The following is a 25,388-nucleotide window of genomic DNA, read 5'->3' on the forward strand; positions in this document are numbered from 1 at the left end:
AATGTTATAATAACAGTAGCTCTAGCTCTTGTGTGAAGATGAGGACCAAATCCTATGTATAGACAGAGCTTGGGTCCCTAAGAGTGTGGAATGAAACTTTCCAGACCTGGACTACCTCTGGATTTCATCTTGTAAGAGAACTAAACTTCTGGCTTAATCTACTGCTAATTCGGCTCTTAATTGCAGCCAAGTATATGTATTATTTCCTAGACCTCTGTTAGGAACATTTTGTGAGATTTACTGAATTACAGTCTAGTGATGAGACTAAACTTATTTTCCATATATTAGAGGCTGAAGTGCTCTGCTTGAGGAATAAGTCACACTTTAAGAAGACATTTACATTAAATATCTGGTATATAATGTATGCATTAAAATAAATGCTAATGATATAAAATTTATAGAATATTATCTAATACTGACTGAAAGGTTTGTCTAAAGATTCTATTCTATACAAGGATATATTAGGAAGAAAGATTCCAGGTTACCATGAAATCTGTATGTAACTTCTAGAGGATTCTAACATCTTTAATACAAGTACTCCACTTAATATATTTCAACAAACTCTTCATTGGCAGCATCTAAATGTTTTAATTTTCTGAATACCCACAAAGTCTTATTATAAACATCAATTATTTTACCCTAAGTAAATTATATTTCTAATTTTTTCTCTATTAGAATGTATTAGTTTTCTTATGATGCTTTTGTTAAACAGCTAATGTACAAAAAAACTCGTTTCCTCATCAGAAATAAATATCTGGACAATTACTATATTTTTAATACTTTTACAGCATCTCAAAAGCAAATCTTAATTCAAATGAATACCTCTAAAAGGAAACTAAAAAACTTAGTTTAGTTTCAAGAGTTTGCATATGGCAGAGAAGGCAGGTCACATTTTATATTTTAACAACACAAACTATTGTATAATAAATATAAAATGAAAAACAGTGATAGCAATTAACAAGGGTGAAAACATTATATAAACTTAAAGAGGCTGCTTTCTGAACCATCACTGATACAATCTGAGGATTCTTTATCAATTTCATTTACAGAAACAATCTCTATAGTCAAATTTGTCATTCACTTTCATGCTCCCACGTGAGAAGTAGTAGGTGAATATCTGTAGGAATACAATTTATTGTCTGCTCCTCCACTCAGAAGTAACTGCATAAAGGGAGAGGAAAAAAAACACGTAAACATAATTATTTCATATGATAGTGAAACATAGTTAAATACCGATGATTCTGATTACAGAAAGAATTATAGATGAGCAGTTAACTCGCATTCAGAGTTAATACTTAAAAGGACCAATTACATCAATTTCACTACCATATTATAATACACTATATTAAAACTTTAAAAGTGATCATTTGAATTTGGTTGAGGCTACTGTACTTTCTATGAAGCATTTGTTAAGAAATGTAATAAAATTTAAAAGTCTGAGGGGTGATAAGAGTTTTTAATTAATTTCTATTTAAGAAAATTAAGGTTTTTGTTTTTCTTTTTTTTAAAGATTTTATTTATTCATGAGAAACACAGAGAGAGGCAGAGACATAGGCAGAGGGAGAAGCAGGCTCCTTGCAGGGAGCCTGATGTGGGACTTGATCCCAGGACCCCATGATCACGACCTGAACCAAAGGCAGATAGATGTTCAACCACCGAGCCACCCAGGTGCCCCAAGAAAACTATGTTTTATAGGAGAGTATCTTTTTTTTTTTTTTTTTTTTAAGATTTTTTATTTATTCACGAGAGACACACACACAGAGAGAGATAAGCAGAGACACAGGCAGAGGGAGAAGCAGGCTCCACGCCGGGAGCCTGATGTGGGACTCGATCCCCGGTCTCCAGGATCACACCCTGAGCCGCAGGCGGTGCTAAACCGCTGCGCCACCAGGGCTGCCCATAGGAGAGTATCTTAACTGTTTGCAGGTAAATGGATATTACAAATTATTCAAGTATCCTTAGGACCTGTATTTGGAAAGAATCCTTAGGCAATAAGAGCTAATGTTTACACATAAAAAGAAGTAAACTCTAATTCCTTAAGCACATTATATAGTCTAGACTTAATTCTGCAAAATTTAAGTGGGAAATAGATCTGTTTAGTCTAAAGGAGCAAATTTATGGACTTAAAACATTTCATTAAAATACTTGAGAAAAAGGGATGCCTGAGTGGCTCAGCAGTTAAGCATCTGCCTTCAGCTCAGGGCATGATCCTGGAGTCCTGGAATCAAGTCCCACATCAGACTCCCTGCATGGAGCCTGCCTCTCTCTCTGTGTGTCTTTCATGAATAAATAAATAAAATCTTTAAAAAAAAAAACTGGGAAAAAAACTGCTTCAAAATTTTCAAATTTTACTACTCCTAATTATAAAAAACAAATTTGTTTCTTCTTTGAACGTGATGGGAGACTTTTTTTTTGCGATGTGAGATTTTTATGAGTAATATTTTATGAGAAAACTTAGAATACAGAATTATAATTATCAGATAGAATGAAATTAATAACTCCCTAAATACAAAGACCAGATTTATTCTCTATTTTTCCTCTTTACCAGATAACTAATAAATTCTTACCCCTGTGTCTGTCCAGTCTACGCTCAGAACTTTGTCTTCATGAGCAGCCAGATCATAGAGAGGAGCTTTACAACTAAAAAAATCAAAGTATTACCATGTTATATGCATTTCACAATATTAAAATATATGACACATCATATTTACTTTTCTGAAAAGTTTACAGACTTTATCATCCTTGCCCCTATAACCAGTTAATCTTAAAATCCTGAGTACTTATTGACCATCTCTCCTGATTTTCCCCTATCATTAGCAGAATACAGAGATTTACTATAACAAATATTCAAATAGGAAAAATGCTATTTATAAATATTTATTCATAATTAGTCTCATTTTCACACTTCCTTGACCATTTTTCTTTTACCATCAACTCATGACCTTATATATCCTTCGTCTATCCATGTATATGATGACAACTCTCAAGTTTCTATCTTTAGTCCAAACTCATTCCCTGATTTTGATGTGTATCCAATTACTCAACATGTGGATATCTTATGGGCACTACAAATTTAAACCAACAAAAACAAAACTCTTGATTTTCCCTCATAAACTTGTTTCTCTACTCTTTTCCATCAGAATAAATTGCACCACTAATGGCCCAACTGCTCAGGCAGAAAATAATGGGCATTATTCCTTGATTTCTATTTCCATATTCTACCCATGAGCCTATCCTGCCAAAGAGATGTCTTCAAAATATACCAAGAATCCAACTTAGAACCTCTCTGCTTCCATTCTTCCTACCCTAGTTAGAGCCCCCCAACGCCTTCCCCATTATTGGGTACTTAGAATGATTCCCAAATTCCTTACCATGGCCCATAAGGTACTACTCAGTACAACTACTACCTGGTTCATCTCCTACCACTCTTCTCCTTGCTTACATTCCATCAACACTGGCCTTCTTATTTTGCCAACACGCTAAGGTTTTCCCCACCTTGTCTGCTGGTTCCCTCTAATCATGGGAACATGATTTGTGCATGGCTAATACCTTCCCATTGTTCAATTCACTAGAAAATCACTTTCAAGAAGAGCCCATCCCTAAAGAAGTATCATTTTACTCTGCTTTACTTTCTTCATGGCACTTACTACTATTATCAGAAACTATATGCTAATGGCTATATAAAGTATCCAACTAAAATGTTAACAACTTTCTAGATAATAACAAATCACACATCATAAGGTAGTGTAAGGATGTTAGAATACAGATTTGGGTAAACAACAGGTATTTGATTAATGCCTCTCCATTCTACTTGTAAAAATATGTACGTAAATTGTGTATGCATTTCATTGGGGGCACTCTGTATATACAGTATCAAAAAAGAGAACTTTAATATCTAGTTATCTTTTAAAATATGTATATTTATTTAATTTCCTACTAACATGTAATTTCTTATTTGATTATGCTTCCATTTATTTAGAAACCACTGGCTTCCTATATCATGTTTATATTAAGGTTCAAGATAATTTTTTTCAGAATGCAATAAATAATCTATCAATAATGAAGAAAATTCCTTTGACCCTGGCTTTTCTTTTAGACATGAATATTTATCATATCAGGTCATATAACCAAAAACTTTTTCACCCTTCTGCTTCTGGATAATCTTTTCAGCATTTATTTCATTGTCATTGTATATAATAAGTAATCGATGTATTTTCTTTGTAGATCATAAATAGGATTTACCTCCTTGTATCCCACAGTTTGACAATGTTATCTAAAGAGCCTGAAATCAGCTGCTGCTCATGGGTAGGAGACCACTTTAATGATGTGACCCAGCCTGTATGTGAGGTCAGGGACAGCGACACCAAAGAACCATCTGAACAAAATAAAAATAATAATAATTATTGAATTTTAGAAGATAAGTAGGTAGAACACAAAACAATGTTTGTAGAAAATTATCTTTTAATACACATCTCTGGTGAAAGGAGAAACTGATGTTATTTACACATATTTCTCCTTCAGTGACTTACACAACTCACCTTTAGTTCGGGGATCCCACAGTCGGATATGTCTATCTGTGCTTCCAGATGCTAAACGTTTACAAAGTGGAGAATAGGAGATACAATTAAACACTTTATTTCCTGTCTGAAAAACAGAGAAAGAACATTTGACCATGTGGACTAGAAATAACTATCTTTAGAAGCTCAAAGTTAATCAGAGAATCACTGAATTTATAAGTCTTACCAGAGTTGACTTAAGACTGCCAGACTCTACATCCCATACTCTAATTGTGTGGTCCCAAGATGCACTGCAGATTTCTTCAGCATCTGACCAAAGAACCGAGGAAATTGCTTCCTTGTGGCCAGAGAGGGTCACTATAGGAGTCTAGAAATGAAAGATAACCAAAAGGAAAAGCATTTTCAGTTTAGAGTAATTGAAACAATAATATTTACTTCTGAAGCCCCTATGCCAGATGCTTTAGCTTTCTTAGTTCTTTATAATAACCCTCCAAAACAGATACTTGCTTTTATTTTATAGATGAAGCAGAGAAAGGGAACTTGCTCAAGGTCATACAGCTTACACATGGCAGATTTAATTTGAACTCAAATATTACTCCGAAGTTTGTAGTCTTTCGTCAATATCCTGCTGCCTTCCCATCTACTTTTTATTTTGAGAAGTATTAATATTAACCCTAACTCATATATAAATGTTATATATAGAAGTTAGCTGAAAAGCTCTGGGGTCAGAGAGATCTAGGTTTGACTCCAGATGCTGCCATGTTCTTCCTAACTCTTCCAGGTAAATGAATCTCAGGTTACTCTCACCCTTTCCTCAGCATCTTTTAGTTCTCTTATTCAATCTTTAAATAATGCCCATGGTTCATTTAATACTTCCAAATCTCTAATTTTTTCTCAAATTAAAATTCCCAAACTAGGTGTAATGTCTATCTTAAATATAAAGAACACGTGATAGAGAGAGGGAAAGAGTTCTGAAATGGGAGACAATCTACTTTTCTAACTTTATTATATTTAACCTCCTTAAATATTACCTCATTTATAATGTGAGAGGCTTCTATCAGATCAGAGATCAGCAAAGTTTCTCATAAAGGTCCAGAAAGAATTTTAGTCTTTCTAGTCTCTGTTGTATGTTCTTCTTTATTTTAAAAACCCCTTAAAAATGCAAAAAACATTCTTAGCTCTTTGTAGTATAAAAATAGGACACAGCCAATGAGCCAGTAAGCTGTAGTTTGCCAACTCCTGGACCAAATGACCTGAGACCTCTCTTCCAGCTCTAAAATTTTCCTGGATGATGTAAAGGAGCCTGATAAGAGGAATGAGGAACAGAACTACTTCTGTCATGATCTGAAGCAAAATTAAGAGTAAGGTAACAAAGATAATCCAGCAGAGGCTCTAGGATAGAAAACAGCAAAGTAAAAACAAATGGGCAACAGGAGTGTTAGGAGATGATAAACTGTGTTGTATTTGGTTATGTAGTAGTTATTCTATGCATTTATCAAAAATTAAAAGTTACGAACCAAAAAAAGTGACTTTTCCTAAATGCAAAATTTTTTAAAAAATAGGTAGGAAAGTCAACTTTGGCACCGCTTCAACAAATAAACTCAATAATACTGGAGGAGAAAAAGAAGTTTCGAGTGAAAATGAAGAAAAAGCCTGACTATATGTTAATGTATGAAGTGGATGACAAGTAAATTAACTGAATGGCAGTATTACTCATATTAATACATGCAAGGTACTAGAAAGAAAACCAGAGAGAAGATAACTGTTTTTGAGATCTGTCTTGTCTAATCATTTGGCCTTAAAAATCCAACCTTTCTATTATTTCTAACTGCAGCACAATTGTCACTTCAAACAACACTTCAAGGATTTCCAGCACAACTTCAGTTACTTATAAATGCATGAATCTAAAGCCTACCTACAAAACCCCACTTAAGTGAGAAAGTGAATATATTATGATTTCTCTCAAATAAAATGGACAATGGAAGCAAGCTTAAAAGTGCACACCTATCAACAAGGTACCAACTAGGAGAAAATACTTAAAAGTATTTAAGACAATGAATTGAGAATATAGAACTCTTACAAATCAGCAAGAAAAAGACAACACACCTTTGTTTTCTTTTTTTAATCGTGTATATTTTTTTCTTGCACTTTAAAAAAATGGGCTAAAAACATGAACAGGCACTTCATAACTAGGCATCAAAGGGCCAGGACTTACACAACACACCACCAGAAATCAAGAAAATAATAGATTTTTAACAGTTAAGTAAATGTATAACATATATGTTAAATGAAATTAGTTATGACAAAAAAAATTGACCATACTGAGTGCTGGTAAGGATGTAGAGTAACTATGAATCCTTGTACACTGTCAGTGGAACTACAAACTGATATAACCATTTTGGAAAACTTTTTGGCAATATCTAACATTTGGAAAACTGAACCTGTGCCTACCCTGTGACCCAGAAATTCTATTTCTGCAATTCTACAAATGCAGAAATGACTGAATATGTACACCAAAAGACAAGAACTTTCTTAGCAACTGTATTTATGGTAGCCAAAACTAGAGTCAATCTAAATGTCCACCAAAAGAAGAATGGATATAGGCTGGTAGTCAATGCAAAGGGATGCTATACATTAATGATAAGAACTGTTGCATGTAGCAGCATAAAGGAAATCTCATAGATATCACCTGAAGTTTAAAAATATCATCCAACGTAAGATGACATCAGTTAGAATGGTGACTACCTAACTTTAGGGGCTACTGATTGCGAGGGAGGCTAGAGGGAGACTTCTGGGTGTTGGTAATTCTGTTTCATTTGGTAATTTCATTTCATTCTGTTTCATGATTACATCTGTAAAACTCATTGTACACTTAACCATATGTATGTCAGACTTCAATTGAAAGAAAGGAAGAAAAGCTACCATCTGAGAAAGAATTTCTTTAATTCAAGACATCTTTTCCTACTCACATATTTCTTAAGGTTGATCAGAGAGATGCATCACTAAATTACCACTGGCACAATATCCAACTGGTAAGGCACTCAGTTTTAATTTAAGACTAAGTGATAAAGAAGTTAAGTAGCTGCCAGATCATTCCCCTTGGAATTCAGCAGTCCATGTTTATATGTATTAAATTGGGGGCTGGATGGCTCAGTTGGTTAATGACCTGCCTTTAGCTCAGGTCATTATTCCAGGGTCCTGCGAAGCAGCTATGCATGGGGCTCCTTGCTCAGTAGGCAGCCTACTTCTCCCTCTGCTTGTGCTCTATCTCTGTCAAATAAATAAAAATCTTAAAAAAAAAAAAAAAAACCCACACACAAAAACTTATAGGGGTGCGTGGCTGGCTTAGTTGATAGAGCATGAGACTCCTGATCTCAGGTCTGTCAGCTGGAGTCCCATGTTGGGTGTATGGATTACTTTAAAAAAAAAAAAAAAAATCTAGGGACCCCTGGATGGCTCAGTTGGTTAAGCGTCCAATTCTTGACCTTAGGATTGTGAGTTCAACCCCCACGTTGGGCTCCACGCATGCGCATGGAGCCTACTTAAAAAAATAAAAAAAAATTTTTTTTAAAGATTTATTTATTCATGAGAGACACAGACTGACAGAGAGAGAGAAGCAGAGACACAGGCAGAGGAAGAAGCAGGCTCATCACAGGGAGCCTAATGTGGGACCCAATCCTGGATCCCAGGATCACGACCTGAGCTGAAGACAGGCGCCCAACCACTGAGCCACCCAGGCATCCCAAAATAAAATCTTTTAAAATATATTGAGAAGTTATAAATCACTACTTTGAGTTGGAACCAGTTAAGTGCTGTCTTTTATTGCATTTTATGTGAGTCTGACAAATCATTTTATAATCATACTTTATTCCTCCTTTTCAACCATTTCTTTTTAAAAGATTTATTTGGGTGGGTGGGGGGCAGAGGGAGAGGCAGAAAGAATCTGAAGCAGACCTGGCACCAAGCCAGAGCCAAGCTGGAGCCAGACATGAAGCTCAATCCCAGGACCCTGAGATCATCATCCAAGCCAAAACCAGGAGTTGGACACCTAACCGACTGTGCCACCTAGGTGTCTCCGTTTTCAACCATGTTTATAAAATATCTTGTTATTGGTAACCATAAGAACTTAATATGCTTTATTGCACATTCATTACAGCTATAAAAAGTGAGTGAAAAACAAGTTTTCCTAAACCTGATTCAGTACCATCCATCCCATTAAGCATATTAACATAGGTAAGAACAGATTATGATAAATATTTTCCTAACAAAACAGAACAAATAAGAATCAGGACGAACTTTCTGAGTTTGATTTAACTGGATCTAATAGCTAAATGACAGAATAGAAAATCAGATTAAACTCTTGGTTTCTATTGATTTAGGAGACATAATTAGCATTCCTTGTAAGAATTATATCCTCAGTGTAAAACAATATTAAACAGTCAGGTAGTGAAATGCTTCATTTAACTTGGGTGTAAGCTTTCACAATTAAAAGATTCTACTACAAAATGCACCATGAGATCAAACATAATAGCTAAATAATCGACACCAATCTGTAAGCCTGGCTCAGTATCACTACATTCAAAGACTCAGATCAATGTTGCATAGTACAGTATGTGTAATAAAAATTTACAAATCTACTCCAAGAAAGCCTAATTATGATTGAAGTAGCAAGGCAAGAAAATGGGAAATTTAAATAGGAAAGATTAAATTGTCGTATATTTGTCAATATAGGCCAAATATAGTTAAGTTCTCAAAAATACTTACCCTTGTCAGTCCCAACTGTTCTGTTTTCTGTTTCTTTCTTGGTCGATTTGTGGGTTCCTCCAATTCATCCTCTTCATCTGTAGGAACTGTATCACAGAGAATTAAATTTGATATTTTAAAAATTTATGGTAAATATTAATTGCAAGGTCTTTTATCTATTTAAGTAATCCGTATGCCAAACATGGGGCTCGAACACATGACCCCAAGATCATGAGTTGGGTACTCTACCAATTGCTCTCTGATTGCAAACAGTCCTAAAAGAATTCTTGTATTTTGGGCAGCCCCGGTGGCTCAGCGGTTTAGCGCCACTGCAGCCTGGGGTGTGATCCTGGAGACCCGGGATCCAGTCCCACGTTGGGCTCCCTGCATGGCGCCTGCTTCTCCTTCTGCCTGTGTCTCTGCCTCTCTTTCTCTCTGTGTATCTCATGAATAAATAAATAAAATCTTAAAAAAAAAAAAAAGAATTCTTGTATTTTGAAGTTAAATTTTTTTTAAAAAGTTAAAAAAAAAAGAATTCTTATATTTCTGAGTATGTTTTCTCCATGTTATCTCAAGTGGTTAAGGAATAGCTATGCCTCCTTATTTTGGTTAACAGAAATTTATATTTAAAAACAACACCTGGAAAAAAAAAAAAACCCAACACCTGGGTTATCAATCTTCTAAAAGGAAAAAGCAAAAAATAGAGCACACTAAAATCATAAAGTCTAACCAGTTTGTTATTTTGCCATGTCTTTAAGATCATCATTATGAATATTAATCACTTTACCATATCTATGAAAAATTACTTAGTATTAGTTCACCCACATTGCATTTTTATTATAAAGAAGGGAATGACAAGGTTAAACAAACACATTAAAAGGAAATATAATCCAGTCATGTTTATTTTGACTATTTTACTTTTCTAACAATGAATTAAGAGTATCTCAGACAATGAAATATACACTAAAATATACTTTCCTACAAAAGGAAAATTATCCAAATAAACCACTTTCTGCCTCAAAACTATTTGCTTAAAGAGGTGCCTGGGTTGCTCAGTCAGTTGTGTCTGACTCTTGACTTCAGCTCAGATCATGATTTTAGGATTATGAGGTCAAGCCTTGAGCTTTAGGCTCCCTAGGGCAGGAAGTCTGCTTGAGATTTTTTTCTTTCCCTTTCCCTCTGCCCTGCCCTCCAACCCCCACTCTCGCTCTCTAAAAGAAATAAATAAATCTTTAACAAAACAAAACAAAGCTGTTTGCTTATTGGGAAATCTACTGAATTGACCTCTATATTTCCTGCCACTATTTAAGCTTTTCTTGATCTCCCAAATCAACTTTGTGAACTGTATGCTATTTTACTGTAATACGGTTATTCCCTCAGACATAATAGAGATTCTGCTTCTGTTTACCTCTTTAAGTAATTCTAGACCACAGTTCTTTTTAATTTAAATATCTGTGGGTCTTCCCTCTCTTTTTTCCGTCACTAATGTCAAAGTACCTTCCTCTTAGAGTCCTCCCTCCTTCAACTCTTCCTCTTCTAATTGTTCCTTCTATGTTTTCAAAGTAAAAAAAATTAAGTTTGGCAAAACTGCATTAAAAACTTAAGTAAATCAGCTTAAACAAGAAATTTCTCTGGGCAGCCCTGTGTCTCTGCCTCTCTATCTGAATGAATAAATAAATAAACCTTTAAAAAAAGGAAGATTTTATTTATTCATAGAGACAGAGGGAGAGAGGGGCAGAAACACAGGCAGAGGGAGAAGCAGGCTCCATACAGGGAGCCCGATGTGGGACTCGATCTGGGGTCTCCAGGATCACACCCCAGGCTGCAGGCGGCGCTAAACCGCTGCGCCACCAGGGCTGCCCTGAATAAATAAAATCTTAAAAAAAAAAAAGAAAAGAAAAGAAAAGAAATTTCTCTAACAGTGGAGTCTATCAAAATGACTCAGAAAGTATTTTTATTTCCAGGTTCCAGAATAAGAGAACTCTGAGAACTAAGGCAGTTATGTCTTATTGCATCAATCATGTTGTTGCTTACTTGCAGCAATTCAGTGACACGGTTCAATAAATAAAAGTGTGGACACGGTTCAATAAATAAAAGTGTGGTAGAGAGAAACACATTTTGAAACACAATGAAGTATATTAATTTTTCTCTATATGCTCCTTTATTTTTGTCCTCTAAAGCTCTGGTCCATTTTTATGGAAAAATATGTGTGAAATAATATTCTTTCACTGAAATTCTTGAAACATCATTAATAAGTCAAAGTACAACAAAAACTTAATTTAATTTACCTGCAGACCAGATCTTTAGCATCTTATCCCAGGAGCCACTGCAAAACTAAAAAGATATACATGAAGAGAAAAAGAGTATGCAATATAATCATATTATTTGCCTTGTTTTTTCTATTTAAAACTTAAAATCTTTACTTTGTTCTGAAATCTTTTACTACTATCGTACCCTCTGCATGGCTTCCTAGTCTCCTGGGAGTTGTATTGTCAATCTCATGGCAACTGAAGGAGCTGCCATTTTTATATGGCCCTGTGCCCGGGCTATGGTTGCTTAGATCAAGGTGGGAAACTGGTCTATACAGTGCCCACAGATCTCTCCCTCCTCCAGGATCTTTTTTTGAAAACTTGTGTTCCACAGAGTTGAAGTTAGTCTTTTCCAGAGACTGATGGTATAATGTAAAACCTAGGAATACTGAAGGTCAGGTTTTAATGCCATATGGAAAAAGTCCATCTGAAGTGCAAGAGAATAAAGTCAATTTAGGAAGATAAGTGAGGGAGGTATGTTGGCCACATTCAAGCTTCAGTTCCTGAGTCTCAGATGCTGGTGATAGGATTATTCACTCCTTCCTGGATCTCACAATCTTTTAAACTGAAAAAAGTTCAAGATGAGTTTCTGTCTCTTATAGCCAAAAGATAAGGTATGAGTAATTAATTTAAGTTTTGACTTGACAAGGTAAACCTTATTTATGGCTCAAATAAATAATCATACATCTTTACCTCTGAATGCATGAAATTGTCCTCTGTTATGCTAATTAGCAAAGAAATGCTGAAGAAGCACTCTGAAATTCAGAATTTTAGGTAATTTTCAAATGGCATAACCCCTCAAAAGTCAATACAATGTTGCACTCAGGATTGTGTCCTTTTAATTAACTCTGACCATTTTGTCATGATACAGTGAATCAGCACAAGTAGTAAACAACCTCTATTAACACTAACCTTAGTGTACCTAAGGCTTAGATGATCAACTAGACATTTTCAATTCATGACAGCACTGAGTAGCTCAAAGGTTGAAAATGTCAATCACTATAAATAAAGTTACACTGCTTATTAATCTGATTTCATAAAATTTCTGCAGTTTATATTAAAGTTCTAAACCAAAGAAACCCAGACTGAAGAAGTGAATCATTATGTCTCTTATTATAAGACTATGTACTTTGGGTTCAATTTCATATTCTTTGTTATGAAAGTAGGACAATCACAATGGATACATGAAGAAAAAATTTTTTGCATAGGAAGTTCAAACTCTAATTCAACAGTAGCAGTAACACACTAGCTACTTACTTTAGTTCCCGTGCTATCAACAGCTATAGAATCCACACTTCCAGCATGACCCCTGCAGCAGTGCAGGGCTTTCACTTTGTTTCTCTCCACATTCCACTCCCATAAGAGAATAGTTTGATCCATAGAGGAACTCAGTAGTAGGCAAGACAAATTATCTGGAGAAAGGAGATCAGAAGAATAAGAACAAATTAGTAAAAAATTTAAAATACACTGTATTCTGAAACTGAAGAATTGACTTATTTGTTGTTGAGAAAGACATTAGCCAGCTTTGAAAAATAAAAAGGGGCACCTGGGTGGCTCCATGGTTGAGCATCATCAGCCTTTGGCTCAGGGCGTGATCCCGGAGTCCTGGGATCAATCCCCCAATCGGGCTCCCTGCATGGAGCCTGTTTCTCCCTCTGCCTGTGTCTCTGCCTCTCTCTCTCTCTCTCTGGGTCTCTCATGAATAAATAAATAAAATCTTAAAAAAAAAACCCAGTTACTTATGGTATAAAAGGACAAGTCTTCAAAAATACTATAAAATATGAGTTTAACACAGTATTAACTTCGAGGTATATTTTGTTATAATTTAGTAAGGATTGAATTCTACCACTCTTACATAATCTTTTTCTTCTTGCACACTATATTTTTGAAAGACCTCACAATAACTGAGGTATGAGGTACTTCCTACCCGATCCCCATTCTGCCCCAGCACTGAAAATGGCTTATTTCCAATTCCCTATGCAGGATTCCTTTCAGTTTAGGCAAACAGTCCTAACCTTTTTTCACCCAGGCCACATCTTTTACAACATCTGTATGTCCCACAATTGTCATTATTGACTTTCCTTCCAAGGACCAGATCCGAGAAGTCTTATCATAAGAACCAGTCAAGATCCTGTGAAGAGAAAAAAAAACTTCTATGAAATACAAAAAGCTTTTTCAAAACCTGAAATCAATTATATTCCTAAAGCAATGACAAAGTAAACCTTCAGGAGTATACTTTAAAAACTTCTTTAGGGATCCCTGGGTGGCGCAGCGGTTTGGCGCCTGCCTTTGGCCCAGGGCGCGATCCTGGAGACCCGGGATCGAATCCCACATCAGGCTCCCGGTGCATGGAGCCTGCTTCTCCCTCTGCCTATGTCTCTGCCTCTGTCTCTCTCTCTCTGTGACTATCATGAATAAATAAAAATTAAAAAAAAAAAAAAAACTTCTTTAACAGGAAGACTAAGATTTCAAATCACAACAGAATAGATCAGAAGATGTTACATTTGGCTTCTCCTGACCTCCTAAAAGTACAAATGTAACTAAAAAATGCTAGATTTCATTTTCACTACTGTCGTAAACACTACAACTCTCAGGGAAATTGCTTGTAAAACCTAACGGTCCTTTGTCCTGAACCAGTGAAAAACATTTAACAGAAAAACAGTAAAACCATCTAAAGTAAAATTAAAACCAGTAAAAGCATCACTTGTATGCCAACTCCAGGAAGATATTCTTTAAAAGAAGTAAGGTTGTACTATAATCATAATCCATTCTCAAGTGCTATTCTACAAGTAAGGCCAGTAAGGGTTTGCGCTGAGTCATCCATACCTGCTTGAATCTAGTCTTCCCTTTTTATTCCTAAAATAAATTGTATGATCTACATCTTCACGGGAGTAGGCTAGGAGATCTGTGGCTATACAAGGCTTTTTCCCCCTCTGTGAAACAAATGATATCTTTGGTCTTATAAGCAACACACTCAAACAAAATGCCCTAAGACACTTGACTGATTCCATAGACGAATGTCACTACAACATCTTGAGACAGATAAGTTTCTTCTTAAATAAATTGAATGAAAAGATCTTTGGCATGGTTCACTGATACAGATATCACGAAACTACTTTCACAAAGAACACAGAGTCAATCACCGAAAAATATTCACATAGTACATTTAAAAAGACTGATAAAGTAGCCTAATGAAATGGATAGAAGAACATTAATAGGGTAATACCATTCCTCTGCCCCTCTGACTGAACTGATCCAGTCATCGTGGAACAAGCATTGCTCTGGCTGAGGTGCAGTGTACTTCTCCACATATTCCAGTTCCACAACCTCTTCCTAGTCACAGAGAAAAACCAGAAATCAATGGGTAGGAAATATTAGAAAGGGAGACAGAACATGAAGACTCCTAACTCTGGGAAACGAACTAGGGGTGGTGGAAGGGGAGGAGGGCGGGGGGTGGGGGTGAATGGGTGACGGACACTGAGGTGGGCACTTGATGGGATGAGCACTGGGTGTTATTCTGTATGTTGGCAAATTGAACACCAATAAAAAATAAATTTATTATTAAAAAGAAGGAAGGAAGGAAGGAAGGAAGGAAGGAAGGAAGGAAGGAAGGAAGGAAGGAAGGAAGGAAGGGAAAAAGAAAGAAAGAAAGAAAGAAAGAAAGAAAGAAAGAAAGAAAGAAAGAAAGAAAGAAAGAAAGAAGAGAAAGAAAGAAAGAAAGAAAGAAAGAAAGAAAGAAAGAAAGAAAGAAAGAAAGAAAGAAAGAAAGAAAAGAAAAGAAAAGAAAGAAGAAAAACCAGAAATCAATCAGGCGTACAGTTTTAAAATAATACACTATGGGGCAGCCAGGGTGGCTCAGCGGTTTAGCGCCGCCTTCAGCCCAGGATGTGATCCTGGAGACCAGGGACTGAGTCCCATGTCAGACTCCCTGCATGGAGCCTGCTTCTCCCTCTGCCTGTGTCTCTGCCTCTCTCTCTCTGTGTCTCTCATGAATAAATAAAATCTTTAAAAAAACAAAACAAATAGTACACTATGGAAATAAAGGACTCCCAGTTTAACATGTCTCCTTCATGTCAGTCCCCTTCACAATTCAGAAAATCTGGAGCCATGCAAAAGGTGAAAATTTTATCTGACCTAACAGTAGTATTAAGAAATATTTATGACCTTGGAAAACTTATGCCAAAAGTGAAGGGGGACGTGGAGGATAAAAAAAACTTTAAAAAATAAAATCATAAAAGCATTTTGTTTAATGATGATGATGAAAGAGTTCTGGATATGGACAGTACCGATGCATACATAATATTGTGAATGTACTTAATGCCCCTGAATTATACACTTCGATAAAAATGGTTAGAATGATAGATCTTAGTACATTTTATCACAGTTCTAAAACTTGTCCAAAAAAGTGTAAAAGCTGTATTTTAAATTATAAAAGCAATATTAAGGAAGCTTTAAAAATTAGAGGAAGGGGGAACAACAATAAATCACAATAACCTAACTTGTAAGTTTTTGTATGCACACATTTTGTACACTTTTATTTGCAGTAAACGTATATTTGCTATTCCCTTTTCTTCTCATATTTGTTCATCTGCATTTCTTAATATACCCTCAGAAGAGAGGATTTCAAAACTGAATACACAAAAACTGAAGTTCAAATTTCTAGAAAAAAACAATAATAAAAATCTTGGTTGCTAAAGATTCAGGATGATTCTAAAAGTTTTCCACATTGTCTAAGAACACCTGACATAAAATAGAGCAGGTAAACATTTGAATGAACTTACTGATGAGATGTTTTCCAGTTCCATGTGTTTGAGCAAGGGCAACCGGAGAAACTGGCCCTTGATAAGGAAATCGAACTCCACATGTTTGTGGAACTCTAAAAAAAATACATAATAAAATGATCACTCAGCCTGAAGTAACATTGGTAGAGATATATGAGTAACCCCAAAACAACAGGTACCTATTATCCTAGTTGGCCTCTGAATTTCTCCATAGCATAATCAGGCCATGTATTCCACTACCCTACATGATTTTTAAGAACAGATTCTTTCTTCCGTTGTTATAATTTTTTATTGTTATTGTTGGCACAATGATCTCTATTTTAAAAAACTTTTCATTCTCTGGATAATTCCAAATATATATAAAAGTAAAAATAACATTGTAAGCCCCCATCCTTATCACATATTTTGACAATTACCAACTCATGGGCAATCACCTATACATCTTACTCTATGCCTCTGCAGGTTTTTTTAAAATCAAACCTTAGAAATGCTATCATTTTATCTGTAAATATTTAGTATGTATTTCCAAAATATAAGGACTTAAAGTAGGGATGTTAAAAAATTTAATCACTATTCCTTTTAATAGCAAATATTCATGTTTTTTTGTTTCATAAGTCTTTTTACAGTGAGTTTTTTAGAATCAGCATGTAAAGTCCACATATTATATTTGATTAATATATCTTATTTAATCTTTAGCAGTTCCTCCTCCTTTTTCTCCCTTGCCATTTATTTGTAAAAGAAACTGGGTCATCTATCTTCTAATATTCCTTACATTCTATATTTGATTGGTTACATCTCCAAGGTGTCCTTTAACATGTTCCTCTACCATCTATACATCCTGTACACTAGGTGGATTTAAACATGTAATTAGACTTCAGGCTTGCTTTTTTTTTTTGTAAGAATACTTACACACAGTATTATGTGTTTCCTATTGCATCACATCCATACACTGGTATTACAAAGTATTTATTTCACAAATAATTTTTTTTTTCCTTAAAGAAAGAGTGTAAGCAGGTGGGGAAAGGCAAAGGGAGAAAGAGAATTCCAAGGTGGCTCCACACCCAGCAAGGAGCCAATGCAGAGCTCAATCTCATGACCTCAGCCAAAATCAAGAGTCAGAGGCTTCATCAACTGAGCCACTCAGGCACCCTATTAAAAGAACAATTCTTATTCCAGCTCAAACACTTTTTCAGTAAATAAGATATATGACAGTCTTGTAATTTAGAAGTAACTACTTATCAGAATCTCTATATATCAACAGATAAGGTAAAGACAAGAACCTATGGGCAATGCTATGGGACTATCTCTGAATGAACAATCGCCTGGTAGTAGTGAAAAAATTGCAGATCCTGACCACAGCCTTTGCCAAAAAAGAAGATAAAGTTGTTCAAAAACATCTCAGGGGCACCTGGCTGGTTCAGTGGGAAAACCATGAGATTCTTGTTCTTAGGGTCATGAATTCAAGCCCCACATTGGGTGTTGAGATTACTTAAAAAAAGAAAAACAAAATAAAACATCATATCAAACTTTATAAAAAAATTATGGGATTATTTGAAGATGGAGAAGGGGAAAATATTGGGCATTAATTTATAACTCTCACCTCCCATTCCTCCAAGTAGGGTAGAATCAAAAGAACTCTGAAGTATCAGAAATACCTGTTTAAAAATATGCTTGCTTTGGGGCACCTGAGTGGCTCTGTGGGTTAAGCATCTGCTTTGGCTCAGGTCATGAGCCAGGAGTCCCAGGATTGAGCCCAAGTTGACTTGTGCTTCCTGCTCAGTGGGGAGTCTGCTTCTCCCTCTACCCCTCCCCCTGCTCACGCTCTAATAAATAAATAAAATCTTTAAAAATAAATAAAAACATGCTTGCTTCTAAATGGTGACATCATTGACAAAATTTTGTTTTTAAAGGTCATACTTTATGTTATTCTTAATTTTTCTATTTTATGTATAATTTCACTATTTTTTAAAAAACATCTTATAATACAAAATGTCAAACATATGCAAAAGTAGAGAACAATAATAAACCTTCATACATCTTCCACCCAATTTCAACAATTATCAACTCATGGCCAATCTCCTTTCATTAATATTTTTGCATATTTTGTTCATACCAGTTTTATGGGCTAATAATTTATTTTCATACAACAGCATATGTTTAATATTTATACCTTTTAAATGTTTTACTTGATATCCTTTATAAACCTTTATCCATTAATTTTTGAATGAATCCTAAATACTTTAAAAATACTAGTATTAATATTGGCATCTGTTATTACACAAAATAAATACTCAAATAGTGACATTGTCATTTTGCTTTGTAGAAGTGTAGCAAGTAAGACCCAAGCACCTAGATGCTTGTTCTATGCCTACCCATCCCAGGTCTCCCTACTATAATCACAATGTCATAAATGACACTAAAACCTTATTTCTAAATCTTAACCACCTTATCTTCACATTGCTTTAAAATCAGATTAAATGGAAATAATTTTTTCTGAAAACTTCTATCTCAAAGCACTTAAAAAAGTATCATGCAGCAGGGAAACATGTTTTACAGTCCATAAGTTTTACCATTACAAAATATATACAGTGTTATAAAACAAAGCCCAAAAAAGGGAAATAAAATAAAAATGTGATGTATTTTAGTGTAGTTAGTGGCACTGCACCCTCTCCTAACTTCTCAAAGCCTTTATTTATACACACCATTTTTGGCCTCCAGCAATTTATTGATGATGTTACTAAGGTCAGCAATTTCAGAGGCTGCAGGAATTGAGAAGGGTACATCATCTACCACATATCTGTAAAAAGGAAATGATATATCAAAGTCAAGTCTACAGATATTTTAACAAATGTGCATTTATTCATTCAACAAATATTTACTGGGTATCTAATAAATGCCAGACATTTTGCTACATGGTATTAACAAAAATGAATTAGGACATGATCTTTGTTCTCAGAAAGGGCCAAAGCCTGGTAATCAAAATACAATAAAAGTATGTAAGAATAATGTCATAAGCGTATATAGAATGGGAGAACAAAGAAGCTGTAGATCATTTCAACCAAAGAAAAAGATAGACAAAACAAAGTGTAAAAGAATACACAATAAAGGTCTTTCTTAAGCTACCTCTGGAGAGTGACTTTGTCAGGTAAGAGGGGGCAGACAGAAACAAGGGGTGCAGAAAAGCAGCAAAAGCAGCAACCAATAGCAGCTAAACTGCCCACGCAGCCTATTCCGCAAAGGTGATCTTGCTCTAGACAGTGACCAAAAATAAGGTTAAAGAGACGTGCATGGAGTGGTTAATCTACTATGTGAAGTAATTTTTACTTCTTTCCCTAGGCAATGAAGTACCACTGAGTCCTAACAAAGAATATCATTGGAATTTTGTTTTGTTTTGTTAGACCTTTTTGGCAGCACTGTTGAGACAGGATTAGAGGAACATACAATGGTCAAATTAGAAAACTCTTGTAAGAGAGAATGAGAGAAAATATGTGCAAATCACATTTCTGATAAAAAACTTTTATCTAGAATATATAACCTACACTTATAACTCAATAACAAAAAGATAAGCCAATTAAAAAAATGGGCAAACAGGGACACCTGGGTGGCTCAGAGGTTGAGCATCTGCCTTCGGCTCACGTCGTGATCTCAGGGTCCTGGGATTGTGTCCCACTTTGGGCTCCTTGCAGGGAGCTGCTTCTCCCTCTGCCTGTGTCTCTCTGCCTCTCTCTCTGTGTCTCTCACGAATAAATAAATAAAATTCTTAAAAAAAAAATGGGCAAAGGATTAAAATGGACATTTCTCCAAAGAAGATATGCAAATGAACAACATTTGCATGAAAGGCACATGAAAAAGATGCTCTACATCATTATTCACCAAGGAAATGTAAATCAAATCATGATAAGATATTAGTTTGCAGTCACTTTAAAAACTACAATAAAAAAGACTGGCAGTGTTAGTGAGTAAAGAAATTTAAACCCTTATTCATTACTGATGGGAATGTAAAATGGGGCAGTTGCTTTGGGTAAACTTGGCAGTTCTTCAAAAAGTTAAACATGGGGGGATCCCTGGGTGGCTCAGCGGTTCAGCGCCTGCCTTTGGCCCAGGGCGTGATCCTGGAGTCCAGGGATCGAGTTCCAGGATCGAGTGCCACATCGGGCTCCCGGCATGGAGCGTGCTTCTCCCTCTGCCTGTGTCTCTGCCTCTCTCTAGGTCTATCATGAATAAATAAATAAAATCTTAAAAAAAAAAAATTAAACATGGAATTATCACTTGACCCAGTAACTCCACTTCTAGGTATATACCCAAGAGAAATGAAAATATATGTCTACACAAAATCTTGTACACAGGGCGCCTGGGTGGCTCAGTTGGTTAAGCAACCTACTATTGGTTTTAGCTCAGGTTGTGATCTCAGGGTCATGAGACTGAGCCCTGCCTCTAGGCCTGTGCTTAATTCAGAGTCTGTTAGGGACTCACTCTCCCTTTGCTTTTTCCTCCTCTCCCTTGCACTCTCTCTACTCCTCTAAAACACATAAATAAATCTTTAAAACATCAACAACAAAACTTTGTACACAAAAATTCACATCACCACTACTCATAATAGCCAAAAAGTAGAAACAACCCAAATGTCCATTAACTTAAAAATTGGAAATGAAATTTGGTATACGGTATATTCGTACAATGGAATATTTGGCCATAAAAAAAATGAGTACTGATACATATTACAATACGGATGAACCTTCTAAACGTTATCTTAAGTGAAAGAAGTCAGTCACAAAAGACTGCATATTATATAATTACATTTATACGAAATGTCCAGAACAGACAAATCCAGAGACAGAAAGTAGATTAGTGGTTGTGTAGGGCTGGGATTGGAAGGATTAGGGGGAAATAGCTAAAGGGTGATTAAAAATGTTCTAAAATTGCAGTGACAGTTGTACAATTTTGCTACTACTGGACATTTTAAAATGCGAATTCTGTTGTTTGTCAATCACATCTCAACAAAGTTATTACTACAAAAAAAAAAAGTCTAAAGCCTGAGTTAGAGCTATAGGTGTAGGGAATGGACAAGTTTCAAAAGATGTTAAGATAGAACCAGGGGCTCATCAAGACATGATACAACAGATTTCTTTTGCCATAATGAGGTAGACAAGGGGGCTTCAGATCTTGTAAAAATGTGGAGTCGCAATCAGTAGGTCTGCGGTGGAGTCTGAGATTCTGCTTTTTCTAACAAGCTCCCAAATGATGCTGCTGTTGCTGATCTTCAAACTACACTCTGAGTAGTAGTAAGGCTACAGCTATATTTATATGTATATGTATCAAGCCTTAAAAAAAAGGTAAGCAGTAACTTAGGTCCTCCAAAAGGTAACAAAACCTAGAATTAAAGTTTTTGTTTTTTCCAGAACACCTGAGTGGCTTGTTTGGTTGAGCATCCACCTCTTAGTTTTGGGTCATGATCTATGGGTCAAGAGATTCAGCCCAGCCTTGGACTCCATGCTCAGTGGGGAGTCTGCTTGGAACTCTCTCCCCCTCCCCCCACTCATACATACGCACGCGCTTGCTCTCTCTCTCTCTCCAAAATAAGCAAACAAATTTTTTTTTAATTGAAGTTCAATTTGCCAACATACAGCCTAACACCCAGTGCTCATCCAGTCAAGTGCCCTCTTCAGTGCCCGTCACCCAGTCACCCCATCCCAAGTAAACAAATCTTTAAAAAAAAGGGTTTTGTTTTTCCTTGCATTTACTATTGGGTCAGTAAAATAAGGGGGAAGAAGTAACATAATTCACATACACACGTATATGTAAAATATATACACATAGGTGAAAAAACCAGTCCCCCCTCATTTGATGCGCCAGAATATACTATGTGTTAAGCAAAAACTTAATTTTTAGGGGTTGTTACCTTTTTGAAGAATTTAAACACACACATACACAAACATATATGTATTATTTGTTCATTTATCTCAGGGGTTAAAACATAATGGTCTATTATTTCTGAAAACTTCATGTAAATCTATGATTATCTCAATAAAAATTTCAATTCGAAAAAAAAATACAGGGACATCTGGATGGCTCAGCTGTTGAGTGTCTGCCTTTGGCTCAGGGCATGATCCCAGGGTCACGGGATCGAGTCTCACATCGGGCTCCCTGAGTGGAGCCTGCTTCTCCCTCTGCTTCTCTCTCTCTCTGTTTTTCATGAATAAATAAATAAAATCTTTAAAAAAGAAAAAGAATACGGGGGGGGGGGGTGGTGCCTGGGTGGCTCAGTCAGTTAAACACCTGCCTTCAGCTCAGGTCATAATCCCAGGGTTTGGGGGGATCCAGCCCCTGTGCTCTCTGCTCAGCAGGGAGCCTGATGCTCCTTCTCCCTCTGCCTACCACTCCCCCTGCTTGTGCTTGTCCTCTCTCTCCCCCATCCTGTCAATAAACAAAATTTAAAAAAAGGAAAAAAACATAGGGGTTATGCTATTGTACCACATTGCTTGAAAAGTATTTGGACCAAGTATAAATACTCCTGTGCATTCATGACACAGTTTATGTATACTGCAAGCAACAATACAAGAGGAATGAATATAATTTACCAGGTCAACTCATAAAGCTATGAAGAATCAAGGATATAATCTTAATTGAGGTGGGAGGTTTTTTAGTTTACCAATGGCGTTAGCTTGTTAATACAACAAATATTCATTATTTATCATCAGTACGGGAAGAAATTGACATTTGTTGACTCAGTCAATCCAAGAACTGTCATACACAGTCCCTCCCATCAAAAGACTTACAATATAGCTAAACAGACACTAAAGAAAAATTATGGGCAGCCCAGGTGGCTCAGCGGTTTAGTGCCCGCCTTCAGTCCAGGGCGCGATCCTGGAGACCCGGGATCGAGTCCCACGTCGGGCTCCCTGCATGGGGCCTGCTTCTCCCTCTGCCTGTGTCTCTGCCTCGCTCTCTCTCTCATGAATAAATAAATAAAATCTTAAAAAAAAATAATAGTGTAATACATACGTTAGGTTTCAAATGAATGCTACTGACTCAAGAGCCGTGAGTAAAAATGCTCATATGTACATGCACGCATATAAATACACATACATGTCTAAGTATGTATATAAATACACAAACTGTAACTGAATTGACTTTGCATCCTTTTTTTTTTTAAGATTTTATTTATTTATTCATGAAAGACACGAGAGAGAGGCAGAGACACAGGCAGAGGGAGAAGCAGGCTCCATGCAGGGAGCCCGACGCCGGGCTGGATCCCGGGTCTCCAGGATCACGCCCCGGGAGGAAGGTGGTGCTAAACCACTGAACCACCCAGGGTTCCCCGACTTAACATTCTTATCCAAAACCAGTTCTGCCAAACGGCTATTCAGAACTCCACTTTCCAGCCTGGTTTAGAAAAGCATCGTCTATTACCTCCTCCAAATAAACCTGTGTGTTCAGAAACTGTGAAACACCACTAGCCGGCAGCCTGTACCGACCAGGTCCATTGTTCATTCTTAAGGAGATGTACGTGGGGAAGCAAACCCGAAGCCCTTCAGATCCCTCTACACTCGCAATTCAAATCATACACTGATGAGCCTGAGAAGCTGGGCAAAAAAAAAAAAAAAAAAAAAGGGATCAGTGATCGCAGGGATCCATCCCCGGGAAATCCCGGAAAGGCAGAACTTTCAATTAAGCCGAAAACTCGCAGAAGCCAGGAATACAGTGGAGGGGAGTAAAGGGGGGGTGGGGGGAGCGGAGGAAAACTGAGAGCAAAGACAACCGAGGCTTCACAAAGTCATACGGAAGGAGCTCTTGGAAAGGATCCTAGGGAGGCGAAGAGGAGAGGCAAAGGGTGCTTACTTCTTGTTGTCAGTGAAGAAGCGTGTCTGGAGCTGGGCCATGGCGAGGAGCGCGCACGAGACTTGTCTACGGAAGCGTAAGGGGGAATGGTCAGACAACAGGCGAGCCGGTCTCTTAAGACTACAAAAAAAAAAAAAAAGAAGAAGAAGCAGCTCAAAATTAGCTCGCACAGGTACGCGAGGAGATGCGGTCCGAACGGGCCTCCTGAGCCCGGAGCCAACCACGAGGCCGGTCTGACACCAGAGGCCCAGCCCACAAATATCAACTACCGATTCCCAGATTTAGGAATCATCGATTGGCGAAGCATAGTCTTAAAGGCAGAGTGTCCCTAATTTTACTTTTCCTTTACCGTATTTAGGCCTGTGATCGATTCTGAAGATACAGGAGGGCCCAGTGCAAACTGTTTCTCTCTCCCTTTTTAATTTTAAGAGGTTATCTTCAGACCCGATACCTCAAGCACACTTTCTAGACACTACCACTCCCAGAATGCAGCGCTTCTCAGACGCTTAGCCACTGGGAATTGTAGTCTTTTTTTTTTTTGCCATGCTGCCCTCACGATATTTTATTTGCATTAAACTTTTCCAACTCCAGCCAGATATCTATTATACTGCCTCTGCCTTCAGCTTTCATTTACCAAAGGCTTTCAGGCTTTGTGTCTTTACGTATATTCCCAATCGGAACCTCACTCTCCCGAGACTTCCCGAGGGCTCCCGCCGCTGTAGCTTCAGGCTCTCTCTAGACGCAGGTGGGAGTCAGGAACGCGAAGACGAGACTCGAAAAGGAAACGGACGACGGTGGCCGATAGTGGTCTAGTCTCACAGTCCTGCGCTGCGCGCTCTCAGAAGGATGCGCCTGCGCATTGTGCTGGTCTCCATGGCAGGGCCTCGGAGCCAAGACGAGGTTGAGTAGACTCGTTTTGAATTTTCTCCCCTCTGCTCCGGCAGCTTGTGGACTTCCCTCCTCGCCCTGTGGGGCTCTCAGAGGCGGCGGGACTGGAGGAGTCGGAGGTTTGGCCGAGCTGTCCGCGCCCGCGGACTGGACGCTGCCTCCCAACCCCCATTTCTTTCCTTCCGCCTCCTCCCATCACCTCCTGACCCGCGCTCCGGAGCCGCCGCTGGCCCCCGCCCCCCGCCGCCGTCGGGCCCGGGTGGTGCGGTCCGCGCCCCGCCTCGGGGCCGCCCGGGGGCCCCACGCGCTGA

General features: G+C 37.3%; 2 protein-coding genes across 16 annotated transcripts in view; one reads left to right on the plus strand and one right to left on the minus strand.

The window, feature by feature from the left end:
• Positions 1-568: 568 nt before the first annotated feature.
• Positions 569-25,291, minus strand: WDR12 (WD repeat domain 12). 4 transcript variants are annotated; one of them, XM_038585435.1, is made up of 14 exons: positions 24,824-25,291; positions 24,190-24,255; positions 19,053-19,147; positions 16,351-16,445; positions 14,796-14,902; positions 13,585-13,700; positions 12,827-12,981; positions 11,549-11,594; positions 9,282-9,367; positions 4,744-4,884; positions 4,539-4,644; positions 4,243-4,375; positions 2,568-2,640; positions 569-1,161 (listed from the first exon to the last, which is right to left on the minus strand). In XM_038585435.1, exons 2-14 carry the CDS (start codon positions 24,228-24,230, stop codon positions 1,084-1,086), a joined length of 1,272 nt encoding a protein of 423 aa, XP_038441363.1. In that variant the 5' UTR covers positions 24,231-24,255; positions 24,824-25,291; the 3' UTR covers positions 569-1,083. The 4 variants fall into 4 exon arrangements, with proteins under 4 accessions (XP_038441363.1, XP_038441361.1, XP_038441362.1 ...); XM_038585433.1 differs by having other exon boundaries at positions 24,190-24,309; XM_038585434.1 differs by lacking the exon at positions 24,824-25,291 and adding an exon at positions 24,539-24,688 and having other exon boundaries at positions 24,190-24,309.
• The window catches only part of CARF (calcium responsive transcription factor), a 97,691-nt gene continuing 97,248 nt past the window's right edge, over positions 24,946-25,388 (plus strand). For all 12 annotated transcript variants that reach the window (XM_038585420.1, XM_038585421.1, XM_038585419.1 and 9 more), the window contains exon 1: positions 24,946-25,089. The gene's annotated coding sequence lies outside the window, so the exon portion shown is untranslated. The remainder of the gene's footprint in view (positions 25,090-25,388) is intronic.

This window comes from Canis lupus, chromosome 37, assembly GCF_011100685.1.
Source record: "Canis lupus familiaris isolate Mischka breed German Shepherd chromosome 37, alternate assembly UU_Cfam_GSD_1.0, whole genome shotgun sequence".
Taxonomy (NCBI): domain Eukaryota; kingdom Metazoa; phylum Chordata; class Mammalia; order Carnivora; family Canidae; genus Canis; species Canis lupus.

What these genes read in the sequence shown, in the direction of transcription:
- WDR12 (XM_038585435.1), bottom strand. Translation starts at nt 24,230, where the DNA reads ATGGCCCAGCTCCAGACACGCTTCTTCACTGACAACAAGAA. An exon ending in TGTGGCCTGGGTGAAAAAAG is followed by an intron (nt 12,982 to 13,584) that starts GTTAGGACTGTT and finishes TCCTTTCTCCAG; the next exon opens with ATAATTTGTCTTGCCTACTA. An exon ending in GTGGGATCCCCGAACTAAAG is followed by an intron (nt 4,376 to 4,538) that starts GTGAGTTGTGTA and finishes TATTTTGTTCAG; the next exon opens with ATGGTTCTTTGGTGTCGCTG.